This window comes from Microtus oregoni, unplaced genomic scaffold (assembly GCF_018167655.1).
Source record: "Microtus oregoni isolate MIOR12 unplaced genomic scaffold, Mior012 000061F_ref0000440, whole genome shotgun sequence".
In the NCBI taxonomy this organism is placed as follows: domain Eukaryota; kingdom Metazoa; phylum Chordata; class Mammalia; order Rodentia; family Cricetidae; genus Microtus; species Microtus oregoni.
The window spans coordinates 3,944,343-3,967,295 of NW_024543871.1; the positions used below are offsets into that span (position 1 = coordinate 3,944,343).

The 22,953-nt window shown below is 38.2% G+C and overlaps 1 protein-coding gene across 3 annotated transcripts in view; it reads left to right on the plus strand.

Annotated features, from left to right (window-relative positions):
• Gria3 (glutamate ionotropic receptor AMPA type subunit 3) overlaps window positions 1-22,953 on the plus strand; it is a 293,607-nt gene that overhangs the window by 216,870 nt on the left and 53,784 nt on the right. For all 3 annotated transcript variants that reach the window (XM_041640013.1, XM_041640014.1, XM_041640012.1), the window contains exons 10-11: window positions 1,246-1,452; window positions 11,731-12,107. In XM_041640013.1, coding sequence (XP_041495947.1) covers window positions 1,246-1,452; window positions 11,731-12,107 — 584 coding nt within the window. The remainder of the gene's footprint in view (window positions 1-1,245; window positions 1,453-11,730; window positions 12,108-22,953) is intronic.

Genomic DNA, 22,953 nt, shown 5'->3' on the forward strand with positions numbered 1-22,953 from the left:
GATTCAGTGGGTAAAGTTGCTTGCCACGAATCCTGATGACCTGAGGCTGATGTCAAGAACCTATAAGGTGAAGGAGAGAACCAACTCTGGCAAATTGTCCCTCTGACCTCTACACAAATACCATGATATGTGCTCACTTGCTGTATACACAAATAAAGAATGACAGAGAGAAAAGGAGAGAATAGATGGATGAATGAATGAATGAGGAATGACAGAGAGAAAAGATAGAATAGATGGATGAATGAATGAATGAAGAACAACAGAGAGAAAAGATAGAATAGATGGATGAATAAATGAATGAATGAGGAATGACAGAGAGAAAAGATAGAATTGATGGATGAATGAATGAATGAGGAACACTTTTCCAGTGTCCTCTTCCAATTTCCCCCCCCAAAAATGGTGCTTCATCCAGACATAAAATCTAAGTCTTCATTGTAGAGAGTTGTCATTGTGTGAAAGAAAATCAGTTAGAATTCTGATATGGGACCTAACTCTCCTATGTGTATCTGTGCAAGTTAAATTTTTATCTAATCCTCAGGATCTTATCTTTGCTATTTGTAGGATGGAAATAAATAATAATCATCTCCTACCTATGTCTTAGGACCACTTCAAGGCACAATTAGCCACACATTCTACAAAATTCAACACACTATAGACATTTGAGGGAGTAGTGCCAGTTTTAAAATAGTTTTCCTAAAGCTACTTTTAAGTGAAGTACATAACTCAGTTTAAAAGAAGTATGATATTTAAAGAGTATGTATCAATTACTCTCCTTCTTCACCTTATCCTATAAACTGTATACAGCCCTGCAGATGGAAAAAAAGTCTGCACCAAACGCTCCAACTTCACAAGAACCAGTGTTTCTCTATGGCCAGCCAGAGTGGGCTGTACCTTCTTCCTAATGCATCCTTAGAAATGGAAGGCAGTTAGCTTGTCTCTATGTACTAAAGGAGATAGCACTTCCGATTCAACTAAATCAAAAGACTTTGCTGCTGAAAACTAGTCCTACTTTCAAACTTTAGGAAAAAGACTTAAATGCTTCCCTACTTCATTAAATTATCTGTTAAGGACTCCAAGGAATACATGGTTCCATGAATAGCTGAATAAGTCAAAAACTTAAAAAATCATATCCATATACTAAGCCTCAATAGCAACAGAGGGGAAAATGTATTCCTCTTACAATTACTATCTCTAAGGGGAAAAATGGATAGGAGTAATCTTTTGTTCTTTTTTCTGGTCCCAAAGGAATCACCATACGTAATGTATAAAAAGAATCATGAACAACTAGAAGGAAATGAGCGCTATGAAGGCTATTGTGTTGATTTAGCCTATGAAATAGCCAAACATGTAAGGATCAAATACAAATTATCCATTGTCGGTGATGGAAAATATGGCGCACGGGATCCAGAGACTAAAATATGGAATGGCATGGTTGGGGAACTTGTCTACGGAGTAAGTATTTTTGGTTCCACTGTTGCTTATTTCTATGCTTTTCAGTTAACAAGAAAATGAGCGATTTAATGTTCAAGCTTAAGATTTATCAGATTTCAGAATTTATTAATCTGTAAAATACAAGTAGTTTTTCATGAAAGGTAGACTATTGATACTATCCTTTGAGTGACAGGGCTACTTTATGAAAAGGAAAATAGAATTGAGGGAAATTACTCAGCCACCAAATAGAATTAAGTGAAATTCATCACACCCTGCCCTCTACTATATTTCACTGATTCAGGTGTCAGAAACACACACCTTTGTAGTTGCCTTAGTAGTGTCGCCATCTTTCCTCATCTTTTCTGGTTCGTGTCTAATGAAGCAGAATGCGCTGTGAATTCTACTAAGTCTCTCAAATCTAACTGCACTCTTCATGCCAACCAACAACATTACCACCTTAATTAAAATTTTTACCATTTGTTTACCATTTAGCTGTACATCTTGTTTCACACTAGCAAATCAGATCTACATTGCTGCAATTTCCCAGTTTAAAAACCAGGATAAAACCTTAAGAAGGCTACAGTGGTATCTTCACAGCTCCTTGGTGACTTAGTTCTAAATGGTTTTGCTCTCAGGAAGCATCAGATCTTAGGAAAACCAATGAGGCATATGAGGATAAGTACAACTGACCAGCAGAATTACCTATTGGGTAAACCAGTCTCTAATAAACTAACCAAAGTGCAGATCAGGACAGGAAATATTTGGTTCTAATAAACAAGAATCACTTGCAATGATTAGTACCCATCCAGGCAACAGACACTGAGAAAACAAATGAATTGGGGTGGGGGATTGCTGAGAAGTCATAGCTGGTAAGAAGTAAACATCCATGTATCTATTGGACTGAAGATCAGGAAAATGATTTCAGAGGTAGCCAGTACAAAATAGGGTGTTGCTCTTCAATCAGAAGAGACTACCGGGGTCACTCAATGTGGTTTTTAGAATAGGCCTTTGGAAACCAGCATAAAGGAAGAAGCTTATTTCTAAAAATAGGAACACAGAATGGGAACTAAGGCTTAAAATGAGGCTGGGCACCAGGTATCAAAACTGGGACACTCTCCTCTTGCCAGACAAACAGTACAGTAACTTGAACCCCCGCCTCCATCTGTGTGGCTGGAGCCAGTCACCACCTGTCTTAGGTCAAGGTTGGCCCTGGGAACTGGGGCAGGACTGAGTTGCAGATGAAACACAAGTCAGTCCAGATATGAGAAAGAGGTTTTCTACTTCCAGAGAGGGGCAGACAACCCAATTGATTTCTGAGGACCTTGAGTCTCTCTCAGTCTCTCTCAACCATTATGACATAGTACTAGTCTCTCCCTTTCTGAGTGACAGTGTTTTTTTTTTTTTGCTTGTCCCTTATTTCTACAATGCTCTAAAGGTATTGGCATGCCTACAATTCTCTCTGCACTTAATATATCATCTTACATGTAGGGAAGTCTCACTTTTTGTTCTAATGAATCAAGATCCGTACACAATAATGGTTGACAAAGGTTCATTAATCTGAGCTCATGGTGGGAAAAATAAGGTAATATTTGTGTTATTCTTAGCCAACACTTATAGAGTATTCACTGCCTGCTACCTACTGTGCTAAGTACTTTACAAACAGTATGTACCTTAATCCTCACAACATGCATTTGAAGACGTTCCATTAGTAACCTCATTCTACATGTGAGAATACTTAAGCTAAGAATTAAAGTCACATTCCAGAAACCAAATATCCTGCAGGGCCTGTCTTTGTTGTTCGGGCTGCTATAAGAAAGCATATTAGACTTGTAAACAAAAGATAGTGATTTTTCACCATTCTGAAGGCTGGAACATGGATAATCAAAGATTCCATTGTCTAGCAGTGATGAACTTTCTGACTCATAAATTGTAGCTGCTCATAAATTGTAGCTGCTTGTTGCATCTTCACATTAGGGAAAGGACAATGGGTCTCTGTAGCATCTTATTCTAGATATCCTATTCAAGATAATCCTATTCGTGAAGACTGTGCTTCATGGACTAACTACTTCCTAAGTACCACATTTTTTAGTAACACTACCTTATGGGTTAGAATTTCAACATATGAAGAGGGACACCAACACTCTGAACATAGCAAGAGCACAGTGCTTTTAATCAGTTCACTATACTATTCCATAGCTAAAGTGTTGTCTCAGATCCATTGCATCTGGAATGAGAGTTGAACCTTATTATAAAAGGCATTTGATGCCTTAGCCATTATGGAGAGAAGTTATTGAGAGTTTTTGGTAACATGACAAAAAATGGGGGGATGTCAATTTCTACTGCTCCAGTCGTCTGATGTGATGTAGTCCATATGGCCACAAGCCCATCAAAATGGAATGGTCAGAACTCTGTAGTGTCTCCAAAGAAACATGGCATGGTCTGAAAATAGACCAGCACACTCCTAGCATTCAGCAAGACATGATGTTGTAGGATAAGAGATTTCCCAACATTGTTCAGATGAAGTGCAGTTCTCTCGTGGTGTTTTGCTTTTTCCCCTGGGATGTCCTCTCTGCTGCATAGTTTAATCTCTACACATCCGTTTTTCTTTCCACTTCATCTATTTGTAAGTGAGGGAATTCGGGAAGTACAGAGTTCTTGGTTTAGTAATTCAGACCTCATCTCCTCGATTTTGAAAAGGTGAGATTTCTGGAATAGCCTTTCTCTCATTTCCCTGCTGCTCTGGGGAAGAGCTTTCCTTTCTGCCAGAGAGGGCTCTTAAAGGAACATCCTCTCCCCTCTCCTGACCCAGAAGAAGTCTCTGATGTTTTCTGAGCTGAATAATACAAAGTGATTCTGGAGAACTGACAGCAAACCAATCCACTGCAGTGGACTGTCAAACTCCACTTTCCTCTAAGACCTAGGAATATAGAAACTAGGCTTTCCTGTCATGCGTGGAGGAAAAGCTTGCTGTCAGATAAATCATGAGCTAAATTTGCCCTCATCTTCATGTTGAAGTTTTAATCTTTTGACATTAGAAGGTTTTCAATGTCTCTGTTCATGATAGAAATAGATAAAAATAAATGAAAACACAGGCTTGCATTTCTGGCAGACTTGACCTCTTGTGGTTTGCAAGTTGCTTCAGAAGAAGAAAGGAGGGTATGTATGTGCCGGGAGGCGGCTCTGATGATTTCCCAGAGTGCTTAATGGACAAAAAGAAGAACAGGGAATGACTACTTGCATTTAGCAGGAAAACTACCCAGATAGACACTGCCTTGTCTTCCCAGTGTTGCCTCTTAGGCCTTTTGGATGTAGTATGGATCAGAGCAGGTAAATGGTGAAGGAAGGCAGAGCTGGAGAAGGCTTTGTCAGAGATATTTCTGTATCTTCCACGAAGTCCCAAGAAAACGTCAAAAGGAATTAAATTTGTTAAAAAATAAAGAAGTCAATTAGTCTCTTTTCAGATGATTCCTGAATGTTTTCTTTTTCCTATAAAGAAATTCAATCAAAGTTGATGTTGGGACACCTTGTATTTCTAAGAAGGTTATTTTTGAAACAAACGTCAGCAGCATACAATGTGTCCCGTTACATAAGCCCTTCAGTACATCGTGGTCTTGAAACTGTCCACCTGGTTTTAGCAATTTTGATTTTTGAGCTGGATTTCTGTAACACTGCCACATAATAATCATTCCAGCTCAAATGGCTCACACACCATCAGTTTTTACTGCTCCCAAGTAGCAAATGTTTTAAGAGGGCATTCTCCAAGAAGATTTTGTGGCTATCAGGATTCTTAAATATTTCTTAGCCAAATATCTAATTCATTTTTACAGATGACTAGGAGATCCACCAGGGACTAAATATTATTATTGAGCATTGAAGAAATCAAGAAATTGAAGCTTCATGGAGAACAAGAGGGACAGGAATTTCTCAGGGAGAATGGGTAGTAGCAAACTTTGACAATATCACAAAAGTCACAGTTTGACAACTCGGATGCCAGTCTGCCTGGCCGAGTGCTCTGTCTGATGGTTTACATTGGATCAGTTCACTAAACTTGTCAGCTTCTGGGTATCTTGGTGTTAATTCAGTCAGATATGCCATTTCTTCCTGGCTTTGGGGTATAGAGCTTGAATTCTAGCTGGATTATGTGCTATGCCATCCAAGATACTCATTGCATTTCTATGTGCCCTCTAGGACAATGCAATACAAACATCTAGTTACCTCTTGAAATATTTAAAAATACAATGTAAATAGCTGGGAATCTCTGTCCTCAGAGGAGACATATGACCTAACAAGTTTTTTTTTTAAAAAAAAAAGGCAAGAAATGGGCTAGAGCAAAATTGGAGCCCCAGTTATGAAGAGGACACCTCCCAGTGGGCCACTGCCACGTTCCTTATGTTCTTAGCACCTAGAACTAAGAATAAAGAGTACGTGGGATTGCTTTTAAGAAAGGCCAGGAAAGAAATTATTCAGATTCGTTCATCTGACTTAGAAGATAGCAGAAAGCTCAGAAGTGGAGATGGGATTGGCATATGTTGATTGCAGATCACAGTCCTTGGCTGCCCCAGACCACTTCACACTCCCAGGAGAAATGGAAACTCAACAGATAACTATTTACACCATTTCTTTGCCTATAAGAAGTTACCTTGGATTGTCAGTATCCTATAATAGATTTATTTTCCGTTAACAAAGGCAGAAAGTCAATCTGTCCTTCCAGTTAAAGGCAAAGAAGCAAGGATCCAATAACAGTATGTATGTTATGAAAGCATGGCATTCACTTCTAGTGTTCTGATTACACGGGGCTCTAGCAGAAAGGACTGATGACTTGATAAAAAAGTGATCCTCTCCTGAAAGAACATCGACTCCAGGGAGGAGCATTAATGATACATGAAAGTCTGCTATTCTGAGCGAAGGGGTAGCGAAATATTTCCAACCAAATTTAGCATCACGCGGCCTTTTTCCAGTTCCTGGGATGTCCGTTTATCTTCACTGGGTCTTTAAATCCCACAGCTCCCCAAGGACAAGGAGTCCAAATCAATAGAACCATACTGGGACATCTGTTTTGGATAAAGAAATGAGGAAATCCTGTTGTGACCCTGCTTGTTGTTTCACTGATTTAAATAGGCCTCATCCCTTTCCTTCAGATTTTAACAATGGCAGACAACAAATATCTCATAGAGTACAGCCAATAAAGCAGTTTAATCCGTGTCCACAACACACAGCTATTATATTCCTTTGTCCAGTTTAATTCTGCTCCACTTCTTTTTCTAACACATTTAAATTTTCTGGGGAAAATGTCTGCCCAAGGCCACTAGCACTTTATGCCTATTGGGGAGCAGGGAGGAGATCACATTTACTCCTCTTACATAGTATATGGTATGGTCTGCGTGATACATCTCCTCCTTTCTTCCTTTGCCCCCTGCTATCAAAAAGTGCTCTGAAACCATGGCTGACAAGCTCCTGCTCAAACATGATCTCCAAATCGGATACGAATTTTATATCAGCTAATCAGATGAAAATACTTTAAGATGTAACAAGCCTTACAGCTCAAACAATTTGTACAATTACAGTTAAACTAAATGTCATCTCCGTTTAAAGCTCATCATCTCCTTAAGTGCACACTCCCTGTGCATAGGAGTCTGTCGGGGTTTAGATCTTAGGAAACTGACAACTTTGGCCACCCACCTATGAGAACAATTACAAACGCCCTCAGGCTAAATCCGCTCCAATAATGCAGTTGCTTGGGCTTGCCACTGGTTAAATGGGAAAAAAAAACAAACCTAATTTAGTGTGTTTACTGAGCCCACACAACCATTCTTAAACTGCTTGATTAAAATCCTTTAAGTAGTCAAAATGCAAGTTAAAACACAGTAAGAGTCTCCTCCTAAGTTCTTACCATTTGCTGGGTTTCCTCTGTCACCTGCAGCACACTCATATGGAGCACTTACCCACCTAGGGTTCTAAAATGACATTCCTGCTGCAGTTACCAGCACAGGCTTGATGACAAAAGGCGGCTTGAGTGGTTTGGGACACGAGAAGAGAGACACTTGATTATTACACTAGAAACTCACCTGCTACATAGTCCTAGCCATAATTCTTCACGCTTGACTCCAGTCACAGCTGACTTACATTAAGAACAAATATCAAGGAAGGGATTTGATCCACACATGTTATATGCATGTATGCATAACAAATACAAATATTTTAAAAGAGGATTTCATTTGGGTGGTTGCCTATTTTAGTATCTTTCATTTTTCTTTAAAGTAGCCTCTTTCGTCCGTATGCCACGGCAGTCCCAGGAGAGCTAACTGAGGATTTTTGGACACCTATTAGTAGTCTGTTTCTTCACATTCCCATTAATAATCAAACTGATTATTTCCCAGGCATTGTGACAGGTGGGTCATAAGCTCTGAAATAACCCACTGTCACAGTTGTATTTTATAATATGGAGGGAGGAGTAGTGGTAGGAGAGGGCAAAGGAGTCTCCAAGGCTGTTTCTGAGCTCATGTGCCAGTTCTGTGACTTGTCTCTCACCAAGGACACAAGAGAAAAAGTAAGGACTTCTCAGTCTCCCATAAATCTTATTGTCCTAGAGGCTAAATCAGCAGCTCTCTTACCTGTTATTGGTAGATCCTTCTTCTAGCTACTTGCAGCTATCCCTTTGTCTTTTTCATCTATATGTCTTTATTATGAGTTCTTAAATATACATTGGAAATTCTTGTTTTAGAGCCAGGTCACATCATCAGTGAGAATTGAAGGAGCCCATATTTAACACCATCTTCCATTAGAGTAGTTATATATATATGTGTGTGTGTGTGTATGTTATGTATGTATATATATAAAGCTATATATGTGTATGTTATGTATATATATAAAGTTTTATATATATATATATATATATATTGCTTTTTTTGAAAAAGTTCCTGAGATCCCAGAACTTGCTAGACCAAGACAAGAGGAGGATTATAACAAATTTGAGTCCAGTTTGAGCCATGAAATAAGTTCAAGGTTTAGCCTGATTTATTTTCTCATAAATGGAAAAAAAATGGAAAGAAAAGGCTTCGCAGAAAGAATTCAGAAAATTAGAAATGCTAGTTTTAGGGAAAGAGACAAGTACCTGAGGGGAATTGATTTGTCCTATTGGGTCTTTTTTTCTGTTTTGTTTTGTTGTGTTGTGTTGTGTGTGTGTGTGTGTGTGTTGTGCACGTGCGCGTGCGTGTGATTCAAAAGTATTTTAAACTCAAAATAACTCAAAAAACTTTGGGAATCTGTTCTTTTGTTAAAAGTCCCTAGAAACTAGACAATGAAACGACGGTTCATTCCTGCTCTGTCTAGTCATCTTTTGTTAGTGTTTGGTGTGCTCACCATGTGGTAGGTGTTGCAGTTACTGAGTTAGTTTTCTTTTGTGGATTTTTTTTGGTAGGGGTATTTTTATTTTATTTTGTTTTTATATTTCAACGGTTATATCATTCTTTCTTTTTTTTTCTTTCTTTCGAGATTACAATATAATTACACCTTTTCCCCATTCCCTCCCCTCCCAGCAAATGCTCCCAAATATAGGATGGCGTATAGTTTTCCATTTAAAGGAGAGCAAGTGCCTCAATCTTCTATTCTGTACCTAACTGAAAAGAACTCAGTTCCTTTAAATCCAGTACAAATAGAGTGACTATTTTTACACCAAATACCCTCTTACTACTACCTTTAAAGACAGAAAAAATAATAGCAATTTCTCCTAGAAGGATCAAGAGTTACATGATTAAAAAGGGAAAGAAAAAACTAGTTAAATTAAATAATTAAATTCAAATAAGATCAAATGGGAACTTACACTATATATGTATGTGTATCCTCCAAGCGGGAGGCAGAAACATGTTGGCAGTGAGAGGAAGTGCCTTTATGTATGAATTATCTTGGCATGACAAAACTCTACCTGATTCAAGCTGTCTTTGCCAAAAACCTAGTCTAGCTTTCTGGCCAATTCCATTCTTATCAGCAGTCATTGTTCCTATGACTAGGTGTAGCCCTTAGCCAAAGGATAAAATAGGTAAAAATTTGTCATTGGCTCCCATCTCATCTTCAGTGTGGAGCTGAACTAAGGAGTTAACTGCAATATGATGAGCATTGAAGCCTTAGATGATAATGCTGAAAGAAGAAAAATAAAGGACAGAACCTTGAATGATCTGTCTTATTCCACAAACCTTCAGTGATTACCTCCTAAAGCAGACACTCTGGAGAAACAAAATACACCTTGGAGGAGAAGGAAAACTAGGAGGGAAAAATATGCAAAGAATATACATAGAGGTAGGAAGAGAGCCTGTAGTCTTTAGTGTCAGAGAGCCAAAGGAAAGCGTATATAATATATATAATGCAAAAGCCCAGTAATGTCACATGAGCCACTGATGTCTGACAGGATATGTCTGAGTCTGGCAACCAAGTTTACAGCTCAAGAAATAATTTCAATAAGTCAGAGGGACTACAAATTAAATCCTAAAGCAAAAGCACTGCTTTAATTCAGAGATAAATTAAGTCATAGTTTCAAGACCATTGATGGTGGTGGGTAAAGGTGCAATATGGGTAGGGTAGTAAAAGGATTAAAAAGTGAGAAGGATGGGTTTTGGTAAACAGAACTGCCTATGATTTCAACGGAATAAGTATTGTATGACTTTCCTTGGGAAGACTTGAACAAATGGCTACTCATCCCCAGTACAGTACCAATGGCAGGCAAAAGCAACAATTCCACCAACATCCATCTCAGCAAAATAAAGTTTTTATTGGGGTTACTTATAGGAGTTGGGGGCTTTTGTAGAAGCATGGGTAACTCAGAAGAGCTGCATCATCAAAGAACTCACTGATTGTAGATCAAAGTACTATAGTACGTAGTACACATATGCAAGTGTCAGTTGAAAAAGAGGAGGCTGGTTAAGAGAGTGGATCCAAATTTCAGTACCAGAGGTCTAATCTCAGCCTCTCTTTCCCATGCAGTATTCAGTATAAGCCTTGATTACTGCCTTGTCTGTTAAAATGTACATCATTTGAAGAGAGAATGGTAATTGTATCAACCTCAAGGTTGCTAGGAAAATGAAGTAAAATAATATGTACAAAGTGCTTGGCACAGTGCCGCATTGAGAGTAAGCACTCAATAAATGTGACCAACTGTTCATCATCTGCGTTTCCCCTTAAATAAGGAGCACTTCTCAAGTCGTTTGAGTTGCCCTGTACAATCCACCAAAATAAATATCATTTTTGGTAAATATACTTTAGTTCAAGCTTCATCATTCATCCTCCATCCCTCCCCACAAGTAAAGATATTGAAACATAACTATATTTATCACAGAAAAACTGAACCTACTTAGTAATTTACTACATAACTGATATACCATACTTAAGTCATCCCCTAGTTATGTACATTTTCCCACATATATATTTTAAAGCCTCTTTCTACACTAAAACCCACTATCATTCTAAAGGAACAATTGTAGAAAAAATAAGTGCAGAAAAGTCTAATGCCTTATTTTCCTGAGAATAATATAAAAAGGTGGCATACATGCCTTTACATGATGAGTTAATTATTCGGTGCACTGCTAACATTTATTTATCAATCTGACATGCGTGAATGTGGTACTTGTATTTATCACCAGACAAGACAGCTTACTTAATAAATTAATATATATTCTAGTAGCTGTTTTATCCTGGTATATCCAATTCAGAAATGTTGCATGTTTTCGTCTATTATGTTCAACAATCAACAACTATTTAAGGAATCTACATTTTTAATATTGAATCAATCTACTGCAATAACAGATACAAAACCAAAAGACTGGGTTCCTGTCTTCAGGTGATATATATTTTAACCAACAAAGCAGTAATCAAGTCTTATACTGAATACTGCAAAGGAAAAGGGAAAAATATAAGAAATGAAGGTTATTGTACACCATGCACAAAAAATTACAGTCAAATAAGGGAGATAGCATAAGAACATGAATATTAAAATAAGAAAAGTTAAATTAGATATGTCATAAAGAAGTAAAAGTTGAGGTGGTGTGAGTTAGCAAACAAGAAATTAGAGGCCATGGAATTAGTTTCACCAAGCCAATGTGCTTCAGAGAACAAAAGGCCCTTTTCCTTATCTCACCATCAAACTAAAGCAATTTAGAACCCATTGAATGACCTTGCCTCTCTAATCTTAGCATTGGCAAATTGGCTGGTTATCGTTATGGAATATATTATATTTCAAGCAAAAACATTTACTAAATGACAAATGATAAAGGAAATGCTGTCTTAAAGGTGCTATGCGTCTTTGTTTTTCAGAGAGCTGATATAGCTGTTGCTCCACTCACCATAACATTGGTCCGTGAAGAAGTCATAGATTTTTCAAAGCCATTTATGAGCCTGGGAATCTCCATCATGATAAAGAAGCCTCAGAAATCCAAGCCAGGCGTATTTTCGTTCCTGGATCCATTAGCTTATGAAATCTGGATGTGCATTGTCTTCGCTTACATTGGAGTCAGTGTAGTTCTCTTCCTGGTCAGCAGATTTAGCCCTTATGAATGGCATTTGGAAGACAACAATGAAGAACCTCGTGACCCACAAAGCCCTCCTGATCCTCCGAACGAATTTGGAATATTTAACAGTCTTTGGTTTTCCTTGGGTGCTTTTATGCAGCAAGGATGTGATATTTCTCCAAGGTTTGTTTTGTGTAATGCAGAATAGCTACTTGTATCTTGTGGTCACACTCCATTCATGTCCATCTGCTGTGCGCCTGCATCAACTTCAGAGTTCTTTCATTTACCATTCCATCCAATGACAAATTACCATCAAGCCATTTTGTTTGCTTATGTTCATGAGGTGAGTGTGTCTCTGGTGACGCTTTGAACACCTAAGGTTTGCTACAGTGTTCATAAATACACAAACTCTGGATAAAATTAATGGGCACATAATATTACTCTGAAAGTTTCCTCATTAATTGAGCTGAAACATTTTCTCCTTTGTCAAGAGACTGAGTCTAGACAAGATGTGAAAGAAGATAGAAAATTTCTTTAAAATCCTTCCGCCTTCCTCTATTGATATTGTCTTTTTATTTTGCTCGCAGACTGCCTAGAACTATGTATCTACTCAAGTTCCTTAGATGAAACTGTAGAATTTCTCAAAAAAGGAAAACAGCAGAAAATCAGTGTGGTTCTTAGTGATGCAGCCACATTTGAAAGTAGTCTAGCCATTTCTTAATAAAGTTTGGCATAGAATTAAAATGTGACACAACAATTTTACCGCTATTTGTACCCCCAGAGTAAAAGGAATGAATGTCCATTGTAGCTTTAGTTTTAATAGACAAACGATAGAAACAAAGCAAGTGTTCAACTGGCAAATGAATAAAGAAATTGTGGCATATCCATTCAATGGCATACTACTCAATTAAGAGAACAGAAATGCTAATGTTGTACTAACAGATCAGATGAACCTTGAAAACATGCCAAAGTGAAATACTTTAAACGCAAAAGGCCACATACCACTGAACTGTATTTGTTGAATGTCCCATAATAGATCATTCTGCTTATCCCAGATAGACAAATTTATAGAGACAAAATGGATAATTAGTGATGACCAGAGTTTGAAGGGAGAAGGAAAAAAGATAACAAAGGCAGGATTAGAGTCCAGCAATTATAGTTGAGCAGAACAAGTACAGGAGTCAGAAACAACTTATATACGTTTCTCATATCTTCTTCATTACAAATTTTTTCTATTTGATTTTTAAAAAAAATATAGCACTAAAATGCTGTTTGTCTGGATAAGAGCTTGACACCCACTAACATTTGCTTGTGGGGCATGCATCTTACCTGTCTTACCCTTTTTCTGACCCCGCAAGGATTAACTACAAAAGGACACGAGGGAGCTGATAGGGGTGATATGAAAATGCTCCAAAAATAGATTGCGATGGCTGCAGAGCTCTACATTTACTTAAATGGTGGAACAAATATGATTCTCATGAATATTAATACTTGTACTGGTGGATGGTATAGGATGCAAACTTAGCAAACCTATTAAAAATACTGAGCATGGTTTGGGATGTAGCTCAGTAGAGAGCTTAACTAACATATGCAAGACCTCCAAGATCTGAAGTAATGTTGAAGGTGAATGTCCTGAGCCTCACCAACATAGCAGATTAACTTAACCCAATCACAAATAGTAGTGAATTCATACTCATACAATATTTTAACTGAATATGCCATATTTATAATCATCAGCATTATTGAGGGATTAGGGAAATGACTCCAGTGGAGAACAGCACTTCGTATGCAAGCATGAGAATCTGAGTTCAATTAGCTAGCACCCACATAAAAAGTCAGGCATGACCGTGCCTGTCTATAACCCCAGCATTGTGGGGGAACAAGCAAATCCTAAGAGCTCACTGGCCAGTCAGCATAGGCTACGCTTCAGTTTCAGTGAGAGACCACATCTCAAGTCAATAACATGCTGAGAGATAAAGGAAGATACCAATGTCTTGCTCTGGCCTTTGCTTGTTAACACACCCATGCACTCCCATGCATGCCCTACATACAAACACTGTACACATACAACTTTCTCTCTCTCACATCTATCTCTTTTTCTCTCTCTCTCTCTCTCACATACACAAACACACACACTAGAGTACATACACAGTACACACACTAAAAATTATCAAACAAAATACTGCAACTTTAGCCAAATTAAACATTAATCCAGATATTGACAAGAATCAATAACGTAAATATACAAAGATTTTCAGTTATTAATTAAGGACTTGGGGCTGGAAAGATAACCTACCTGACTTGGGGCTGGAAAGATAACCTACCCAATAAAGTGTTTCCTTTTCACTCATGAAGACTTGAGTTCAATCCCCAGAACCCACATAAAAGCTAAGCATGCTGGTGCTTGCTTCTAAAACTAGTGCTGGCAAGGTAAACATAGGGTGATCCCTGTAGCTGACCGACCTGTCAATCTAACCTAATTAGTAAACTATAAACTAATAATATACCCCATCTCATAGGAGGGGTTGAACAGTGTTCCTGAAGATGACATGCAAGGTCTTCCTCTCTTCTCTATACACAATCCCCCCCCACACACACACATAGAATATAAGGATTCAGAATGGCCAGATCATTTTTACAGCATATCTCTTTGTGAGATAGTCTTTGAGAGCACTAAACATTTACAGTAAACCGTAACTGACTGGGTAGCCATCTTTGACCACTTTTTAGAATCACCTGTGTGGGGCTTTCCAGCCTCATTCATCCAAACTACTCCTTTCCCCATTTTTCTATTAAAAAGAATGCCACCCTCAATCTGCTTGGTTGGGTTTTTCAAATTATTCCATTTCCTGTTCCTTTTGTGTTCGGAATGTGTCATTTTGTGATATCATCAGGGAGTTCATTTGATTTCCTAGTTTCTTTTCGTTTTTTTGTGAAACAGTCACTTCAAGAGACTGTGGCCTCTGAATGAGTCCATAATTGAAAGATTTCTAACATGGCTGGTCATCAGCATTGAAACAATGCTGACGAATCATTAGGGCTGGAGATTTTTTTGGTTCCTATAAGTCAGTTTTCAAAACTACATTTGTAATATTCCCACTGGAGTGCTGCCTACTATGTTGCATACTCAAATGGGTCTCTTCAAAAGCCGTTTTTACAAGTATTTATGCACGTTACTTCATTAAATAAGAACCAAAGCTGACACCAAAGATTACAAGTTTGACCAGTTTGGGGTTTTGTTTTATTTTCAGGTGGCAGAATTTCAACTATGGCTTTCCTGTCACCCTGAAATATAGCAAATGCCTTTTCTTTCCATGATATAGATTTTAGTATGGTGCTCAAGGGGTCATCATATAGTGCAATGGCTTCCATTTTTTTAAAAAAAAGATTTCATTATTTTTTTATGTACTTTGTTGGGGCTTTGCCTGCATGGGGATGGCAGAACCCCTGGAACTGGAATTACAGACAATGTGCCAGATCCCCTGAAACTGGAGTTACAGACAGTTGTGGTCTGTCATGTGGGTGCTGGGAATTGAACCTGGGTCCTTTGGAAGAGCAGTCAGTGTTCTTAACCACTGAATCATCAATCCAGCACCAGTTCCCAATTTTTTTTAACATCACCCACAGTAAGAAATAATTTTTCCATCTTAAATCAATATACATAAACGTATATGAGCAAAATTATACCAGACATTACCCACGTGCTATGTTATGCATGCTGATATCTTTCTGTCCTGTTGAATTGTTTTTAAAGCTGGTCATGATTCAACTCACTAAGGGCATAAAGCCTATAGAACATTTGTCTAGTGTAACAACTATTTTTTGTGCTTCCTAGTGAGAAGTCATTACCTCCAGGAGCTCTATATTTCTTAACCCATGAGGAATCACTCCTCTGATACCATCTTTTGTGCCCTACAAAAGAAATTGTCTCTTTAAATCTTTTACTAAAATATTATGCCTCTTAGCATGTGTATTATACACTAGAAAGAAAGAAACATGCTTCTCCTTGTCTTGTGAGCTCTACTGATTGAGTATATATTTGTGATCAACTGTGTATCACTGTAATATAGCAGATTTAGAAAGTCCTGACAATAGTGTAGTTCCTCTGCGAGATGTGGTTGCTTTTTCTGTCAGCATCAGCACTATACTTTGCTTAAGGACCTCGCTCAGAGTACAAACTCTCTAGAAATCCAGGAATGTGAGCATAGACTATACACTGTCACTTTCATCAAATCTGAAGTAAAGCAAGGAATTATCCTTGAGATTGTCTTTAAAAAATAGAATTTAACAAGTCTTAGAACAGGAACAAATGTCAGAGAAAAAAAATCAACCTAACTGCTGCAGCCCAACCTCCCCTAAGTCCCACTGTGTGTGGACACATTATCTACAATCTCACCTGGATCTTAATCTTTAAACCACTGCCACGGTGTAGGCATCATGCTTACTTTTAAGTTGAAGAAAGTGGTGCAGGTTAAATCATTTGTGAATTTGCCTAGTCACACTAAGAAGCCAGGTAGAGCTCAACCCTAACTCCAATCCCCGAACCCTTGTTCTTTCCACTGTATGCTTCCTTGTTCATATCATAGACTACAGTCATTCCCAGAGGGCAGACACAAGGGAACACAACTTCACAGAGATTTTTAAGAGCCAGTAGTACAATTGCTTCCACAACTCCTTCATACTGCCAGTCCGAAGGGACACTCTTGGTTTCCTAGCTCCCTTCATGCTTAGGTACCAAAACTGTTCTCCCATTTCTGTCCCTAAAGAGATATAGCACTCGTGGTTAGTGAAAGTGGGCAGTGGGCATTCATAAGGCTGCTGAACATGTGCTCGCTCGGAGCTCAAGGCTGCAAAATCAGCAATAAGGCATTTATGAGGGAAACTGCTGGCATCATTCCGTTGCCATCAAATACAGTTATTGACAGTTACCCAGAAACTTAGAGATTCTTCCTCAATATTAGGTTTGATATTTGAACTGTTCTAATTGTTCAGAGTGAGTTACTTTGTTCTACGCCAAGCTGTAGGCTGAGTCAACATTAAAGAAGGTAATCAATGTAATAAGCTGAGGTTATAGTCATACATCAACTGATTTATCAGGGAAGTCCAGAGACGGTGTGAAAGCATTCAGATTAACCCTCTTCATCCTGAATGTGCACTGGGGGCCAGATGGGGTGGGGGAGACAGCCAGATGGAGAGGGCAGAGCAGTTAAGCAGGAGGTGCTAAAGTTACCTTCACTGCCTTCCAAGGCTGCTCTGGGGGTTGTGTAACCTGGGGCAAATTACTAAGCCCAGCTAGACCTCAGTCTCTCATCAATAAAATGCAAAGCACAGTCCTTGGCCTGTGAGCGCAATAAATGTTAGCTATTGTTATTATGAAATTGGATTATTCTAATCATCCTAGTGTAGTGTATATGCCCATTAATATTGCATATGGTCAGAGTTCCTAAAACTGGGGGTTGATAGCGCAGTGCAAGCCTCTCCTTTTTGAGCCCATGTAGTGCTTCTAAGGACTCCATTTCTCCAAAGTGTTGTGAGCGTGGGGTTCTGTAATGTGTTGCTCACATTGACAAGAGAGTATAACTTTCTAAATTCTGAAATATGTTTCCTTTGTGAAACCTGGATAGAGCCACTTGTGCCATCTAGAGTCTAAGTCCAGACAAATGCTCCCCCTGCTGACTTTCTGTGAAGCTGCAGGGAGTACTAGAGGGTGAGCCAAGTGGAAGGCATGAAGTCTGGGAATATGACCAAAAGGAAACTGATGAGCAAAGGATAGACAAACTGGAACCTCATTACTGAGTAAAGATCATTCCAAAGATATTTTTTATTAAGTTTTCAAGATAGCAAGTCCTTTGAAAGAAGGAGGCAGGGCCTCTGTCACAGTTAGACATGGGCTCTCCACACAAAGGTCCTTCTTTAAAGAAAAGGTGTGTAGAATAGCAAAAGGTCTTAGGAGTTTGAGCTGCATCTTAAGTGATGTACCTTTTCCTTTCATGGTGTATGCCACTCTTCATCCCACCGCAAACTCACGTCCCAGCAGTAGCAATGCAGTGTCATGTGAATAATGTAGAGGCAGAATTTTTTATGACAACGATTTCATGACTCTGGCTGAAAAGCTGCAGTTTTCCGTCTTTGGGGTGTGGTTATCTATTTCCATCAGAGAAGACTGTAAGAAGCAAGGATTGATTCTGCACATTTTTAAAAGAGCCTATCACTGTCCTGGCATTGTGATGGAGAATGGAACTGATGCATACTTTAGGAACAGAAGAGAGGAATGATAAAGAATTTAGACGGAGGCAAAGGTTTAGTTACCTTTGCCATCTCATAAAGCTAGGATAGTGCATATTACAAAATTTGCTTACAGGATGAAGGTTATGGTCCATAGTTCACTTTTATTGTTATTTCAGATGTCATAAAATACACTTTATTATTAATGTAAGGATTCTAGTTTCTTACTATTACAGTAAAGAACATTATCTATTGTTTGATATATATATGTATTTGACAATATTTTGCATGTGTTTTTTTCTTTTGGTACTAATTTATTTTCATTAACTTCAAACCTCTTACCCTTTTGTCAAAGGTATGACATGCACACTATTTTGGGTTTTAGAAACATAAGTGTGCAGCATTTTACAGCTATTTCATTATGCTAACCTTCAGATCTGTCTTGTGCAACAAAACTACTTGAAATGAATGTTAAACAATTTGCAGCTGCATTAATGGAAAGAAAGGTACTGAGAAAGGATAGGCCTTTCTAATTCAACTCTAAAGTCTTGTCTTATTTTAATAGATCCTTTAGGAAATGTGATGGGGTTGACCCATCAGTCACTTTTTGTATATTCTCTATGTGAAACATGGGCTTAAGCAGCTGTAGTTTTACTAATGCAAAAAAAAAGAGAAATACAAAACTGCTTGCGGAGCTTCTTTCCCATGGGTTACACTGCATTTTTCCTTAATAAAAAGACTTAAGCATGTATGCCAAGAAAATGGAAGAGGGCTGATGTAAATTTCACCAAAGCCTTTGTCAAATCTACTTCTGTCTTAACCATTATCAGATATAATCGTTTACATTCTATACTAACCACATGGAAGCTATTTGTTTAGATTTGTAAGGCTATTTTATTATTTCTTTAAGAATATTCTCTCAAATTTGCCATACCCATCCATACCAGCATTCCTTGCAACATAATGGATTAGTTCCAGGACCCCTGTCAGATGGCAAACCCTGCATGTGCTCAAATCCCTTATATCAAAGAGCACAGAGGTTTTGCATATAATATATGTACATCTTCCCATGCCCAGTAAATCATTTTCAGATGAATAATAACACCTAAAACAATGTAAATGCTAAGAAAATAGTTGTTTGACCATTGTTTGGGGGAATCTCAAGAGGAAATATCTGTCCATATTTCAGAAAGATAGCATTTTCCCAGATATTTTCAATCTGCAGCAGGTTGATCATGTAGATGTGGATCAGGAGGATGCGGAGATCTGACTGTATGCTATGAAATTAACCACATAATCGCCAAAGTTAATAACAAGTAGACAAGAAGACACTAAATTGGCCATTTTGCATTTTGGCTTCTTTTTAGGCATGTCAACAACCGATCTCAGCTGAGTCATTTTGATAAACCACACACTGATCTGAGTCAGTACTGAGGTGACCAAAATAACCAGATTATGATGTGCAGGGCTGATTTAAAACCAGACAGCCACAGCCACAGTCCATTAGCCTCAATAAAATGACACAATGTAATTTCCATAAATTCCTGTATTTTCCTCCACATTTCAAGCAGGCAATGCATAAACTGCTATTAGTATTCATAGCGTAATAGACCTCTTCCCATAGCAAACTCCAAGTCTGGAATTACTCCAAGCTAAGGCTTCAGCAAAACCCATCATTCCACATCAGGATGACTTTTACAGGTGCAATCCAAATGAACAACAAATAATAATAGACAAACATTTCTTGGTGTTACTTTAAAATCTATTATTTTCACACCATTATACATTTTCTTATCCAAACCTTGTTTATTTTATACTACAAGATATCTGGGTATTTCTCTTCTTAGGTTTTTATAATCTCCTTATTCTTATTCATTTATTTTTTTTATTTTACAAGTGGATAGAAGGTGTGTGTGTGTGTGTGTGTGTGTGTGTGTAGTGTGTATGTGGACATCAGAGGATAACTTGTGGGAGTCAGTTCGATCCCTCCACCATGTGGGTCCCAGGTATGGAAGCCGAATTATCAGGTACCTTTATCTTCTGAGCCATACCGTCAGCTCTGGGAATCTCTTTCCTACTATGAAAGTACAGATGTTTTATTTTCTGATTTTCCTCTCTGTATCAGTTTATCTGTAAGATGCCCTAGCTTGCTTATCTGTAACATGGTCCTGGCCAACAGAGATGGACGATGAAAAACGTTGGTATGTATAAGGCAATTAGAACAGTTTGTCATAAAGGATTTGTTCAATAAGTGACAATTTGTATTATCGTTTTTACTACCCTACTTCCACGGATGCCATTTTGAAGCATTAATATTCTGTGCAGTAAAATAATTTTCAGAGTCAGATATGTCTATGTGTTTAAAATTTGAATATATCAAGCCTGAAGATAATTATGAAAATGTCTAAATTCCTAGTTGAAATATTCTGTATACTTTTAGCATTAGGAAGGGCGACACATTCTTTTCTGACTCATGCAGATGTGTTCATCTCTTCTGATTTAAAGAGAAATGTTTCCAGATGCAATTGTAAGGATGTAGCTATTAGCTAGAAAGAACTCTGTTTCAAAGCAGATTTTCACATCTAAAAAGCTAGAGTAATTATATTTGACTGTGTTTTAGGCATCCAGAGACCAACAGAAACTGCAGACTTAGAAGATAATCAAATAGATATTTTATAATTAACCAGTAAATAGTGCTATTATTTATCAAAACACTCGCTAGAATTATCGGACTGTTTCCCATAAACAGCTGAATTTTCCACATGCTAAGAGCAAGGGGTTATCTTGGGACACGGGAATTTGAATTTGCTTCAGAGTGGTAAAATCATAGTACATGCAGAGAAAAACCGGATTTGCCAGTTCTCAGCCCAGAACTGCCCTCTTCCCGCAGAGCCTGGAGATGTGCCAGGCACCTACGCTTATTCTTTACTTTCTAGCAGAGTGGGTGCTCTTTCTGTGAGCTTCTCTAGGCGTGGAAGAACATAGCTAGCCAGGATGGAGCTGTGCTCTGCACTAGAACTATACTAATGATGATGCGGCAATGTTTTATAAAACCCTACAGAGCTGATTTCAATTTCTATAGACCACACCAGCCTCCAGCAATACTGCAAAAGAAGTAAAGATTCCAAATCACAAGTCATTACCCATTGTTGAGCATCTGTTATCCTCTGAATTCCCACAGTCCCTCTCCATGATGAGCACTTGTGATGGAGGGATATAACTTACAACTCTAATTATACTCTTAAATTTTTATAAAATATGCCAGCACCCAGAACTCTGAACTTGTCTAGAGGAGACTCTCAGCAAGGTTTTTGTTTTGCTTTGATGTCTTTGTTAGTTTGGGTTTTTTTGTTGTGTTGTTTGGATTTGACTCAAGCAGATGTTCTTGATACACAGGCAAAGCTGAGTCTCTTCATCACCTGCAACAGAATCACCAATGATACCTAGGAATCATCTATTCATGGACAAGGAGATATCCTGAATCTACATTTTAGCAACCCTACCCATAAATCCAACAAACAGTAATGTTGACAAAATTTTCCTTTTAAAATTTATCCATATTTGGCTACAGTCCCTGATAATTAGATCAAAACATTGAAGGAAAAGTTCAAATCATTAAAACTTACCTACCATTTCCACGCTAACTTAATACCATTAGAGCACAGAAGACCACACACAGCACTGGTTCCAAACTTCCTAATGCTATGACCTTTTAATAATATACTTCCTCATGTTGTGCTGACCCCCACAGCCATAAACATATTTTCATTACTACTTTATAACTGCAACTTTGCTACTGCTACAAATTGCATCTGATATGCAACCGCTGCAAAAGGGTCGTTCCACCCATAAGGTTGAGAATAGCCGACATAGAGGGTGGTTTGAACAATAAAGAAATCTGTGGTAGGGTGAGTTTCTTCATCTTAGGATTTCAGAAGAAGAAAGAGGCCCTTTGATACCTCTCGACCCATATGATAGAGGGAGTTTCTTCACTCAGGACTATCCCCATGTGTGAAGGGAAAGTGTTTTGATCTCCTGATCCTCATTAACCATTTATGTGAAGATGAAAAGGAACATTATCACTTGGTTCCATGCCTCATGGGTGACGAGCTCTACAAAAGAGCTGTGTCAACATTAGTTTATGGAACTCAAATTAACAGTGCTCTTTTGCCAGTATCTTCCCATTTCTCTTCAAATGTGAAAAGATTTGCATATTGCTTTATGTCTCTTGATCCCTAAATTGACCACAAGTATTGACTTGTGCAATATTAGAAGTTCAGACATCTAGGTATTACCATCCAAGCTTTGATGTCATTGATCTTGGGTCGACCATAGTATTCGTTCTTCCATATATGTGCCCAGAAAAGGTCATAGAAAGCAAACATGTCATGTGAAATTATAAATGAGAAGGGCATTCTATGTGACTGAAAGGTTGGATTTTCAATCTGGGCTAGTCTTGAATCACTGAAATACCAACTGCAAGGTGGAAATGTTTACTCTGGCTCATGGTCATGGATTTCTAGCCCATAAACTTGGCCCCTTTTCTTTGAGCATCTGGTGAGGCAATACATTCTGACAGAAGCATGTGGCTGGTGAGACCTGTTCACTTCCTGGTGGCCAAGAATCAAGAGAGAGAGGAGGGACTAGGTCCTATCATTCCAGTCAAGGACACCATATCCTGTGACTTAACTTTCTCTAGCTAAGTCCCACCTCTTAAATGATCCACTAGCACAACAGAAAGACTAGCAGCCAAACTTTCAGCATAGGGCTCTTTTGGGAGACATTCAAAATCCAAACTAGAGAA